Here is a 13,726-nt window from a genome sequence, read left to right as displayed (position 1 = left end):
TATTTGTTTTTCTCTTTCTGACTTACTTCACTCTGTATGACAGACTCTAGGTCCATCCACCTCACTACAAATAACTCAATTTCGTTTCTTTTTATGGCTGAGTAATATTCCATTGTATATATGTGCCACATCTTCTTTATCCATTCATCTGTTGATGGACACTTAGGTTGCTTCCATGTCCTGGCTATTGTAAATAGAGCTGCAATGAACATTTTGGTACATGACTCTTTTTGAATTATGGTTTTCTCGGGGTATATGCCCAGTAGTGGGATTGCTGGGTCATATGGTAGTTCTATTTTTAGTTTTTTAAGGAACCTCCATACTGTTCTCCATAGTGGCTGTATCCATTTACATTCCCACCAACAGTGCAAGAGGGTTCCCTCTTCTCCACACCCTCTCCAGCATTTATTGTTTGTAGATTTTTTGATGCAACCACTGGAATTTTTCACAGAACTAGAACAAAAAATTTCACAATTTGTATGGAAACACAAAAGATCCCGTACAGCCAAAGCAATCCTGAGAAAGAAAAATGGAGCTGGAAGAATCAGGCTCCCTGACTTCAGACTATACTACAAAGCTACAGTAATCAAGACAGTATGGTACTGGCACAAAAACAGAAATATAGATCAATGGAACAGAACAGAAAGCCCAGAGATAAACCCACGCACGTATGGTCACCTTATCTTTGATAAAGGAGGCAAGAATATACAGTAGAGAAAAGACAGCCTCTTCAATAAGTGGTGCTGGGAAAACTGGACAGCTACATGTAAAAGGATGAAATTAGAACACTCCCTAACACCATACACAAAAATAAACTCAAAATGGATTAAAGACCTAAATGTAAGGCCAGACACTATCAAACTCTTAAGAGGCAAACATAGGCAGAACACTCTATGACATAAATCACAGCAAGATCCTTTTTGACCCACCTCCTAGAGAAATGGAAATAAATACAAAAATAAACAAATGGGACCCATTGAAACTTAAAAGCTTTTGTACAGCAAAGGAAACCATAAACAAGACGAAAAGACAACCCTCAGAATGGGAGAGAATATTTGCAAATGAAGCAACTGACAAAGGATTAACCTCTAAAATTTACAAGCAGCTCATGCAGCTCAATATCGAAAAAACAAACAACCCAATCCAAAAATGGGCAGAAGACCTAAGCAGACATTTCTCCAAAGAAGATATACAGATTGCCAACAAGCACATGAAAGAATGCTCAACATCATTAATCATTAGAGAATTGCAAATCAAAACTACAATGAGATATCATCTCACACAGGTCAGAATGGCCATCATCAAAAGATTTCCTTCTTGACCGTCTCCAATTTGTGTAGATGGATGGATTCTTGCACCTACATTTATTTAAATTTAAGAATGGCCACTAAGGACAGATCCCCGTCTGATGACTACTTACAGTTAAGGGCTATGATTATTAAAAATTAAGATTCCTGGAGAATATACACTTACAATATACCTCTAAATACGATTATTTCTTAAAAACGTCATCTTATGGCCTCATAAGAAAACACTTAAGACAATTTTAGAATTTCCGATATATTTTTTAGTGAGCAAAATGCTTTCTAGCTGTGAATTTAGTGTTTTAAGTTCAAAAGTGGGTTCTCATGAAAGCAAAGAATAAGTCTGTCTGATTATAGTTAACATGATAGTCAATGTGAGACCATAAACTTAATTTAATATGTGACTGCTATCCCCCTTCTAATTACTAGCTATGATCTTTCCAACACACTATAAAATAAGACATCTTAAGAGATTAATGACAGAAGGAACAGAGGACTCAGTTATTATACTTCTCACGCATAGGTTTCTGAAAGCCAAGGTAAATGTCCATGCACATACTTTCACTTAAGGCCATCTTCACAAAACAAATGAAACTCACATCTAAATAAACTGGCACACAACTGGAACTACTGGTGGGTAGCATTTTAAGAAAAAAGGGATATAATGTGGGAAAACTAAAAATCTTTCTTCCTGCATCTAGATTAATTGATTTATCACAGGTTGAACCATAAGCCACACTACTGCTGAAATGTTATGTGCTGACATTATTTTCATCCATTTTAACATTACAAGAAGTTAGGAGTAAAGTTCATTGTAGAGATACTGCTCTCCTATCTTTTATGTAGCACCAAAACCAGGGCCAGTACTGAAGATATTTAGGGGATTCAAAATATTAGGCTTTCTGTAAAATTTTAAAGGATCTCCTCTAGCTCTACTGCCAAATAAAAGTCTCTTTCTCAAGCAACAAAGAACACACACACTCACTCACACAGCAGACAATTTGCTAAAATCTCAGCAACTTCCAAACTTGAGGATTTACTCTTCTGTTTCAAAATAAGTCCCTTAATTTATTCTAATTCACAACTGTTTTCTCCCTTTAAAATTCTGTTCCCAGTAGCTCCAGGATAAAAAGTGTAAATCAAGCCACTTACACAAAATATAAGGCCCCCGTTATTTATAAGTTAATTAGAGAATACAGTATCTACTAAACATCTAAGTCTTCGCGCTAGTCATTAAGTAATGACTGGTCCTGATCGATACATGTGCAGACACACAAATAACTAAAAACTGCATTAACAGCTGATTTTATTCTTCACTACCCTTGTACATAAAATATAATTGCTTTGTTCACAAAGATTCTTTGGCTCCTCTTCCACGCCCACCCCAATTTCCCACCATCCACATTTTAAAACACTGCTGCCACTACAGGAGGCAACGAAAAGAAAGGTCATTTTACTGGGAGACAGTGCAGACCCTGCAGAAATTCCCACCAGGTCTGACAAATGAAGCTGGGCTGCAGATAAAAGGAACTAAAACAGACGGAGTGACACAGAAACCGGCTGTAAAACACCCACTGTGGATCAGATGATGCTAAAAGCATAAAGAATTCTTTCTAAAGCTTTTGCTCCTACAAACCCCAATGTGCACCACCTCCCCCAAAATACGCAATAGTTTTTTTTAATTGACCCTCCTTGGAACCTCATCATACAATTTCCCTTCAAATAAAACACCTATGAATTGTTTTGAACAATGAACACTGGTAAACTACATAGAAAGATCCTGAAATAATGGCCTGATCCATAACTTTTTAATGTATTTCTGAAAGTCTAGTATAGCTCACACCATGTAAAAAAATTTCATCTCATTTATATAAAAACTATTTTTTCAAATACATTTTTTAAAAAAATACATTAAAAAAAATCTAGGGCTTCCCTGGTGGTGCAGTGGTTGAGAGTCCGCCTGCCGATGCGGGGGATACGGGTTCGTGTCCCGGTCTGGGAGGATCCCACGTGCCGTGGAGCGGCTGGGCCCGTGAGCTATGGCCGCTGGGCCTGCTCGTCCGGAGCCTGTGCTCCGCGGTGGGAGGGGCCGCAGCAGTGAGAGGCCCACATACCGCAAAAAAGAAAAAAAAAAAAATCTAAATCACCTTCCACCAGCTTTCAAAACTGGGAAATATGAGTCACTTTCAAATTAAACTCATCAAAACTTACCAGAAGCTCTTATCAAAGTACTTAGTATCTGTAACACCAAAAACCAAATTCTTTCCACACAAGGACTATTCCCCACTTTTAAACGGACTAAGCTTTAGCTCCTGGAAAAAAATCTCAGACTGATACTATCACTCATTCACTGCAAAAGTATTTACTAAAAGCCAACTACGAGAGATAGGTGCTCAAAATACAAAAGCAAAAACAAGTGATGTAACCAGAAAATACAACATAGTGGGGTAAGTGCTATGGGTGAGAAATACAGTGCTGGGGCAGCACACCTGAGGGTGAACTACTCCAGAGATAGGTCAGGAAAACCTTTCTAGAGGAGTTAACATCTCAATTCAAAATGAAGCAACATGTAATCTATGGAGACAAATAGAAATAGGACTGGCTTTGCATTTTAGAAACCTCACCACAGTATAGTATGAAGAATGGATAGGAAGGTACTTTTCTGAGTGCTAGACACCAGACAGAAAGCTGATGTACTAATCTAAGGTAGACCTAGGGAAAAAGAGCAAGGCTAGAGAAAATCCATGAAGTAACTTGCACAGATGGGTTCTGCAACACCTTCTACAAGCGGAAGCTTATCCTAAGCTAAAACACCAATTCTTGTAAGTGATCTCACCAAAAAGTTTTAATTTAATGTCATGCTTGTGCTTAAGTATAACACTGTTCTGAGATTATTTTTAATAGTCATGACTAATGTTTGGAAAGGTTTTTGCCATATGTACAAAACAGATAATAAGAACCTGCTGTATAAAAAAATAAATAAAATAAAATTCTAAAATGCAAAAAAAAAAAAGCCTTTTCCCAATACTAATTAAGATCAATTATTTCTGTTGGACATAACTGAATCATCCATCTTTCTTCTATTATGTTACATTTATTTTTGTGAAACGAAGAGCAGAGAAAACATGGAAACAAAGGATTGTTGGTTCTTCCAGCTGTCTTGCCATATGCCACAAAACCCTAAAAACAAAAAGTGCCCATCAAAGCCCTCATTCCAGCTTAACAAGAGAAACTTAGTCTTTCAGGTCTAGAGCTTTCCTCCTCCCATTCAAGATTAACGTCACATGGGCAGCCACTGCCACCCAAGAATTCTGAGTTCCTTAAATTTACCTTTCCACTTCCTTGTATTTTGGGTATCTTGAAGTGAAAGCGTTTTCTCTGCCACACGATGCACCGCCAGAACCTTAAATTATTCATTTCCTGGAACTAAGACCCCAAGCTGGGAAAGGAGGCAAAGTAATAATTCTTATACCATCACCACCAACAACAAACCAAACTTTCCAAATATGCCAGTGTCCAGCACCAATGGAAAACAGAATTTCACTCTCAACCAAGCAAGATGGCGGGAACTTGAAGGTCCATCTATGACCAGAGAGAAAAAGTGCCTTCTATACAGCACATATCACTTCTTCATAATCTTTACCACCGCCCACCATATTATGTATTTATTCACTTATTTGTTAACTGTCTTTCTTTACTAAAACGTAAGCTCCATGAAGACAGGGCTTTCTGTGTTGACTGTTGCAAATAACCCGCACCTAAAACAAGGCATAGCACACAGTAGGTGTTCAATAAATACCTGTAAAACAACTCAGTAAAAATAACACTCAAGCATTTGAGAACTACCTCTCGGACAAAAACCTCCTGTCGCTCTACTGTTGCAACATCTCTAATAAACTCATCTTGTTGACAGACTCAAGTCCAACAAAACAAAGTCCGAAAGCCCTTCAAAATCCGGCCCTGACCGCTACCACTCCCCACGCACTCACCAAGCCCCACCGCCAAACACACCAATACACCTACACCTCCGGATTCCGGTGATGGAGGAGGTCTCTCACTACTCTCAAAGCACGCTTTCACTCGTCCAAGCTTCTTAAAATGACTTTCCCTCTCGCTGGAAAAATCTTGAATCCCTCTTATCTCTTATTCGTCCTTTAAGGCCCAATTTAAATGCCTCCCCTACACAACGTCCTGACACTCCCTGGACGGTTTCTGACGCCCTCCTCTGCGCGCTCGCATATACTATCGTGCAGGTTCGTGTGAGCTGCTATCAGCCTGTAACGGATTCATTTGTTTCTCGTCCCTTTCCCACCATCCCGCAGTTCTGGAGGTCAAGAGTCGTGTTTTAAATTTGTTTCGAAGGTGCCTAGCGCAGTGCCCGGTTGAAGGGAGTCTGCGTGCGAAGGCGCCAAGCGAGTCCACTGGACACCATTCCATCCCATTTCGAAACGGCCCCATCCTGCCCCTGTGGCCCCAGGACCGTCCCCTCCTCACCCGCGGGCTGCGGGTAGGTTATCTCAAGACCCTAGGCGGGGGAAGGCCGGGAGCCAGCCCAGAGGCGCCAGCCTCGGCCCCGCGGGCTCGGCGAGCAGGTGACGGAGGGGCGGGACCCCGGCCCCAGGTTCCATACCTGCCTCACGTTGGCCGGCAGCTTGCTCCAGGGATAGTTGTGCCGGATGTGGAACTCCACGTCTATGTTCATGACGCCGGGAGCCCGGGAGGGCGGCGGCGGCCAGGACCGCAGCTGGAACGACGCCTCCCGCCTGCCCGCCGGTAGCCCGTCCGAGGAGGCCGCGGGAGGCCCCACGCCTCACACTGCGGACGGCCCGAGCTGCCCCATGGCCTGGGCTCCCGACAGCTCGGTGCGGCCCGGGCCACGGGGCACGGGAGCAGAGGAGACAGGGGACCGGACGCCTCTGCGGCTCCAAGTTTCTTCCTAGTTTCGGCCCGCCGGAAATGGCTTCGGGCGTACGTCACTTCCGCCCGCCGGCGCGAGGCCGGGGGGCCGAGGCCGGGGGGCGGAGCCCGGGATCAGCCTTCCTACCCGCCCCCTGCAAGCTGTGGGGCGGGGCAGCGAGGTAGAGCCGGCAGGGACCCGGGTAGTGGTACCTTGCTCGCGCGCTCCTTGTCCTTCTGTCAGTCTCTGGATGAATTAATTGGGTTTGTATTGCCATTGCTGGATGACCCACTTTCCCCCAAATGCGAGCCCGGGTGGTCCTGGAGCAGGCGGTTACAGGCGCTGGGGGAGGGCCGGCCAAGAAGCAGCGACTTGGGAAGGGGGCCATAGTTGACTTAAAAACGGGCAAGAGAGCTTCCCTGGTGGCGCAGTGGTTGAGAGTCCGCCTGCCGATGCAGGGGACATGAGTTCGTGCCCCGGTGCGGGAAGATCCCACGTGCCGCAGAGCGGCTAGGCCCGTGAGCCATGGCCGCTGAGCCTGCGCGTCCGGAGCCTGTGCTCCGCAACGGGAGAGGCCACAACAGTGAGAGGCCCGCGCACCGCAAAAAAAAAAACCGGCAAGAACGGTGAGGTCCCGGGAGCTCTTAAGAGCCAACCCCGAACCGAGGCCAGGTGGAAGGGGTCCAGGCTCATGAAGGAAATATGTACGTCAGAGCTTTCCCCCCAGTGGAGTGGAGCAAAGGTCTAGCGATGCTTCATCCCCTCCTGATAGCTGCTACATCTTGTGGAAGAGGAACAGTTGGGCTCTCCTTCAGAGCTCCACATTCTTGTTTTGTTGCGACCCGGTTGGCAGAATCTTAGTTCCCCCACCAGGGGTTGAACCCCCTGGCTCCGCAGTGCAAGCGCAGAGTCCTAACCATTGGACGGCCAGGGAATTCCCACAAAGGTCCAAATTCTTAAAATGTAGGGATTCAGGGAGTTGAAATGGTAAACAGCCGGTGCTGACGTGGGGGAGGTCCAGAAGTAATCTAGGAGACAAGATTGTTGCATGCAGCCTGTTACTGCTCTGCTCCTTACAGATGGCTCCGGAGTCACTTTTTAAAGGCAGAAATTAAGACACTCTTAATTTCAGTTCTAGTGAGAAGGTCTTTGGGGATACTTTCTTCCAGAATTTGTTACACTGGCTTAGCAAACCCACGACCCTTGTTAATGGCAAGCAACCACAGTATCTGTTTCAGTTTTAAACCATGGTTTTAAGGGCCTTCCCTGGTGGTCCAGTGGTAAAGAATCCGCCTTCCAATGCAGGGGACAATCCCTGGTCCCGGGGAACTAAGATCCCGCATGCTGCGGGGCAACGAAGCCCCCGCACCACAACTGCTGAGCTCGCACTCCTCAACGAGAGAGCCCATGCGCCCTGGAGCCCTCGCGCCACAACTAGAAAGATAAAGCCGCACTCCACAACTAGAAGCCAGAGCGCCACGACAAAAGATCCCACACACCTTGACGAAGATCCCGTGTACCGCAAATACGACCTGACACAGCCAAGAAAACAAGGAAAATAAATAACTTTTAAAAAGAAAACGATGGTTTTAAATATTTTATTCCACACATGACAGATGTATACTTAGAACTTTTTATGACACCTAGGGCACAGCTCAGCAGCAGCGTGACGCATGGCAGAGAACTTATTACCTCTGATGGGTTGAAACAAACATGACCCACGCTGCCCTTGCATAGAGACATTGGACTCGTGTTATCCAACTATAAGAGCCCGTAAGTAAATGCTTTGACTCCTGTGTCTACAGACCCTCGACATCATAGCTAAAATTACAAGAACTCTGACCATGAGATGTTTATTCAACAAGTATCGATTGCCTGGCTGCTATGTATTAAGCCCTTGACTTACAACAGGTTATTTCTCACAACCTTATGAAAGAATCCCACTCTTAAAAATCCCAGTTTAACAGAGGAGGAAACCGAGGCTTGGCAGGGCTGCCTGACTTACTCATAAGATCATACAGGTGGTAGAGACAGCGCCAAACTGGAGCCTAAGACTCTCTCCTGCCAGAGCCATCCTTTCAATTCCTTGATTCAGGCTCTCACTGAACTGTTCCGCCTGCTGTTCCAGTTCAGATAATGTTCATTTAAAGTCAACAACATAAATCCCCCTCAAAAATATCTTTTTGAATAATTAAGTGTAGAAGAACTCATATTCTTCCAAAGTCTAACTTTGATTTAATGCAATGTAACAATGAAAATTAAAGTCAACATAATTTTTAAATCTTTGTAAACCATTGTTTAGGGAATTATAGCAAACATGAGCACCTGCTAAATTCATCTTTTTTGTTTATCAACAAATATTGACTATAGGCACATCAAAAACTACAGAAGTAGACAGGGGATGGTGGAAGTGAACTTACACCTGCTAAATCAATAAGACACGGACCTTTGGAAAATTGACCATCAAAAGAAAAGAATCTAACTCAGTAAGTAGAATAGGAAAGATGAGTATAGAAAAGATCCTAATGTAGCAAGTAGCTGAGAAAGAAATTTGAAGGAGGAAATGGTAGTGGGTCAAAGCTACGTATGGGAAAAATCCAAACAACAAGCCCTTCTAAGTAGGAACTGATGACAGAGCTTGGCTTATGAAACACAGGTGCTAATTAAAATACTGATCTGCATCATTTCCCCCAAGGCGCCAGTCTTTGAGAGATGGGAAACAAAGCAGTTCAGAGAGACCATAGGTTAATCCACAGGGCTCAAAGACCCCTGTGCTGGGAAGTTCAGGAACAGGACTGCTCCCTCAAACACCAGGAAGCAGGGCTTCCCTGGTGGCGCAGTGGTTGAGGATCTGCCTGCCAATGCAGGGGACACGGGTTCGAGCCCTGGTCTGGGAAGATCCCACATGCCGCGGAGCAACTGGGCCCGTGAGCCATGGCCGCTGAGCCTGCGCGTCTGGAGCCTGTGCTCTTCAACAAGAGAGGCTGTGACAGTGAGAGGCCCGCGCACCACGATGAAGAGTGGCCCCCGCTCTCCGCAACTAGAGAAAGCCCTCGCACAGAAACGAAGACCCAACGCAGCCAAAAATAAATATAAAAATAAATAAATTAATTAAAAAAAAAAAAAAAACACCAGGAAGCAAAAACAACTCATTGGGCTCCACATGTAGCACTCATTACATCATAGAGCCTTTCTGGTAAACGATAATGTCCATTCTTTTAGGTCCTTGACTCAGACCCCCCTACTATTTCTGCTTCCATAGACCTTTGCTATTCAAATTCCCGAGAGGTCAGAAACTGCAGTGTTAGAAACCCGATTCCAGAAGCTACCATTCAAATTAACCTTATGGGTAAACAGTGTGTTCAGAAATACAAGTGCAATGAGATTCCATCTTATCTGGCTTTACCAACTTGGACTAAGGAAAATTACTCAGTTGTCTTGAGCAGCTGCCCTTCAGAAAGACTACAGAACCATTTCATTCCCACAATTCCAACAAAAGTAAGGAGCAGAAACAACCCGGAAGTAGGGCGCTATCTGGTGGACTAATTTCACAAACTCCAGAATATCACTCCCTGTGGTAAATAGAATAATAGCCCCCAAAGATGTCCCCATTCTCATTCCCTGGAACCTGAGAATATGCTGCCTGATATGGCAGAAGGGTCTTTGCTGGTGTGAGTAAGTGAAGGATCTTGAGATAGGGGTATATCCTGGATTATCCGAGTGGGCTCAATGTAATCACAGGGGTCTTAGGAGAGGGAGGCAGGAAAGTCAGTCAGAGACGGAGACAGGACAATTGAAGCAGAGGTTCAAGTGACACAGGGCCCCAGGGCAAAGAACATGGGCAGCTTCTTGGATCTGGAAAAGGAAAACAGATTCTCCCCCAAAGCTCCCCAAAAGATCATAACCCTGCCAACTCATTTTGGACTTCTGATCCCCAGAACTCTAAGATAATAAATTTGTGTTGTTTTAGGCCACGAAATTTGCGGTAATCTGTTACTGCATCCATAGGAAATTAATATACTCCCACAACAATCAAATACTCCAACACCCAAACAGCTGATCAAATTCATAATTTCATAATTAAATCAAATTTCATAATTAAACCATTGTAGTTGAAGTATAAATACCCTTAGGAGGAATAATAGCTTTTTAGCCTTATCATTTTTCAGTATGTACAAGCTATCACATCTTTTTCTGAGAGGAAGTTTGAAAGAGAAAGAGCTTGGGGATTAAATGAGGCCAAGGAAGGACATGTAGGGGAGGAAGGGGTGTCTAGAGAGAAGGAAAAGGAAGTCACTGCGAACATTTTGTTTCACAGTTTTGCCTGGGCCTGACCTTTGGCCATGGTTTTACCTCCTGAATGTGCTTTGTTCTGTTCCACGAACCAAGGCATCACCCCTGATGCTCAGCACCATGACCTAGCTTGTTATCACCTCACGGCTTTTGCCCTTGCTGTTCCCTTGGCTTCGAATGCTTTTCCCCAGACCTTTGCAAAGCAGGCTCCCTTCACTCCACCCGTTGTCACTTAGAGTGGCCTTTGCCAAATTCTCTGTCCGACCTAGCCACTTCTCCCCCACCTCTCTGCAACACGTTATCTTGGTTTATTTCCTTTGCTGCAAAGAATCACTAATGGACATTATCCTGCTTGATTTCTTGTTTATTATCTGTCTCCCCAGCAAAAATACAATCTCCATGGAAGAAAGAACTTTGTCTCGTCATCAGTCTATCCCCAGTACCTAGAATCATGCCTCACACATAGTAAGTGCTCAATAAATGCCATTGACTGTATTGAATGAGTGAATCAGTTACGTGACACCCGAACTCTTCCATGTCACCTTCTTGGTTAAGTCTTCCCCAACCACGTTATTTAAAACTGTAAAACATCTCCAGCCCTTCTCAGCCACCTCCCCTACATTACTTTTCTTTATAACACTTATTACCATCTAATATATTTAATAATTTACTTAGTTTTAAAATTGTCTCCCCTATCAGATGTGAAGCACCCCAAATGTAGGAACTTCTGTCTGCTTTGTTCTCAGCCTTGGCCTCAGGCTTAGAACAACACATAGTATTGAATGAATGAATAGATGTTGCATAGGGAGCAGAATTCTCCTAAAAATCCAGATTTGGGGATCTTCTTGAAAATGTGGGAAATCCCACAGCATTGGACACCCTTCCCCACACCAGTCAGTGGAGCTGAGGACAGGCTACCCAGATTAGACAGAACGTGGGCTTTCTCAGGGCCATGTTCTCCACCACCCCTACCTCTGTTAAGAAGCTGTCAGTTGCAAAAAACCATCTCACTTGCACTTTGTTTATCTCAGGGTAGAGAAATATTTCTCTAACCTTGTCTCTGTCCAAACTGAAGGAAATGAACGCTAGACTGGAAGGCCCAGCCGTCCATTCTCACTCACATTATAGACTACAGAAATACCAAGACATTTAGAATTCCCTAAACGTGCCACACTCTTTAATCCCTTTGGGTCTTAGCATACAGAATACCCCTGTCTGGAATGCTTTTCCTCCTTCCCCACCTAAAAACCTTCTCATCCTGACACTGTGAATGGAACACTGAAGAATCAGGAGGTGAGAATGGAGAGGTCAGAAGAAGCATGATCATATGGGACCATTGCCCTCTACATTAGGGAGTTTCTAGGATTTTCTTCTACAAGTGATAGAAAACAACTTAAGAGCTGTCTGTTTTAGAGAGAAGCTGAGACATCCTTTGCCATATAGCCTGGTAAATATGAATATTATATATTTATATAATAAAGAGAATGTTATATTTCTGCCATCTGAAGTCAGTCTGTGTTTAGAACATTTGTGGTCTGACGTGGCAATGAATACTGTTCCAATAGCAAGCCACGTCCCCTCAACACAAAGCCTGAACAATTGTAATCATTACAGTGCCCACTAGGGGCTGATCTCACACAACATTTCTATACCTACAACCTAAGTTCTACACTTCCTCATTTCTGACTATTGACTTTTATCCACACCATTCTCTCAAGCCTCAAAGTCCTTGAAATTCTTTCTCTAATTTGTCTCCAGTATCTGATAGCAACAAATACTTCCTTGGAAACTGATGGAGTTAGGACTGCTGAGCAGTGGTCCAGCTGAGGTTTGTACCATCTCAAGGTCACCATTGAGCCTTGAGTTTTGTGCTCCTTGGTAGCTCTGGTAGACAGGATAAGTCAGTCAGCTACAGGCAAGGTTTATCCTTAACTGAAAATATTTTCACAATATCCATGATGGGGAGTAAAATCACATTTTGAGGGAATAGGATTTGTGAATTCTACAGTAGGTATGCAACTTAATTTTTTAAAAAGAGGTTGGACTAGCTGGAAAAATAACTATAGAGGTAAAAGGGACAAGGTTATGAAAGCCCAGAGAAGTGAGGAGGCATCTGGAGAGTTTCTCTTATTTCTCCCCCTTTACCTCATCAAATCAGTTAATTTAAGTAAGTGGATAAGATACAGAATAAAAATTTTAATGCCATTTTTTTTACTGGGGGGGAGAGGGCAGTTCTAGGAGCATGAGAATCACCTGAGAAGTTTTTTAAACTTACCAACATCCAAACCTCACACCAGAGCAATTATTATCAGAATTCTTCAGTTGGAGCCCAGGTAATGCATGTTTTTAAAGTATTCCCAGGTGACTCAAAGCACAGTGTTGACAACCACTTCTCAGGCCTCTTTGGGCCTCAGATACTCAATGAGCACTTGTTGAAATGAATTTGTAAAATGATGAGGTTAACAAAGATGACTTCTACCATCCATTCTAACTCTACAGGTCAATAAGTCCATGGCCAACTATAATATAACTTTTTTCATATTCAAAATAATCCCCCCAATCTAGACTTTTCTGTACGAGAAATAAGCAGGCATCTATTCAACACTGGTGTAGACCGAGGAAGTAATTTCTCTACCCCTTGGTAACCGTTGGGAGAGCCATGAGATAAATGAAGAATTACATGCTATTGGACTAATATGGAAATTATCTGAGTTTGTGTTACACATATGGTATGGGTCCATCTCAGATCTTTTTAGCTTATTTGGGTGTATTGTCACAGTGGCTTAGAACTTGGCTGAAATGAAATATTTTTTGTTTCCTTCTACATTGTGTCACTCAAACTTTACACCTTTAGCAACAGGTAATCTAACTGTCCAATAAGAAATACGAGTTTGTCTACTAGTATAATCTGTGATCAAGGATTAAATGAAGTATAATAGGACTGTTTCATGACCTCTGTAAATGAGATCTCAGTGAGAGACAGGATATTGTCTTGGCTCCCATTACAACTGATTCCAGGAAAATGGAAATTGGCTTTCCTGGCCCAGGTCTATGTAAGCATTTGTTCTCTCACTTTACAGAAGTAAATTCTCTTTCTTTTAGAATTTGCAGATTGAATTCAATGTCATTAGTGACCATATCTTTTTAGAATTTGTATAGCCTTAATGCACAGCAATTTCTTCCTTCCTTCCTTCCTTCCTCCCTCCCTCCCTCCCTCCCTCCCTCCCTCCCT

The 13,726-nt window shown here is 43.3% G+C and overlaps 1 protein-coding gene across 1 annotated transcript in view; it reads right to left on the bottom strand.

Moving 5' to 3' along the window:
- FAM91A1 (family with sequence similarity 91 member A1) overlaps positions 1-6,062 on the bottom strand; it is a 39,550-nt gene extending 33,488 nt beyond the window's left edge. The window contains exon 1 of the mRNA XM_007456045.1: positions 5,935-6,062. Coding sequence (XP_007456107.1) covers positions 5,935-6,006 — 72 coding nt within the window. The 5' untranslated portion in view covers positions 6,007-6,062. The remainder of the gene's footprint in view (positions 1-5,934) is intronic.
- Between the last annotated feature and the right edge of the window lie 7,664 nt (positions 6,063-13,726).

The sequence above is a fragment of the Lipotes vexillifer genome, unplaced genomic scaffold, assembly GCF_000442215.2.
Source record: "Lipotes vexillifer unplaced genomic scaffold, Lipotes_vexillifer_v1.1 scaffold84, whole genome shotgun sequence".
Taxonomy (NCBI): Eukaryota; Metazoa; Chordata; class Mammalia; order Artiodactyla; family Lipotidae; genus Lipotes; species Lipotes vexillifer.
Note: the sequence above shows the minus strand (reverse complement) of the source record. Positions and strands in the feature narration are given on the sequence as shown.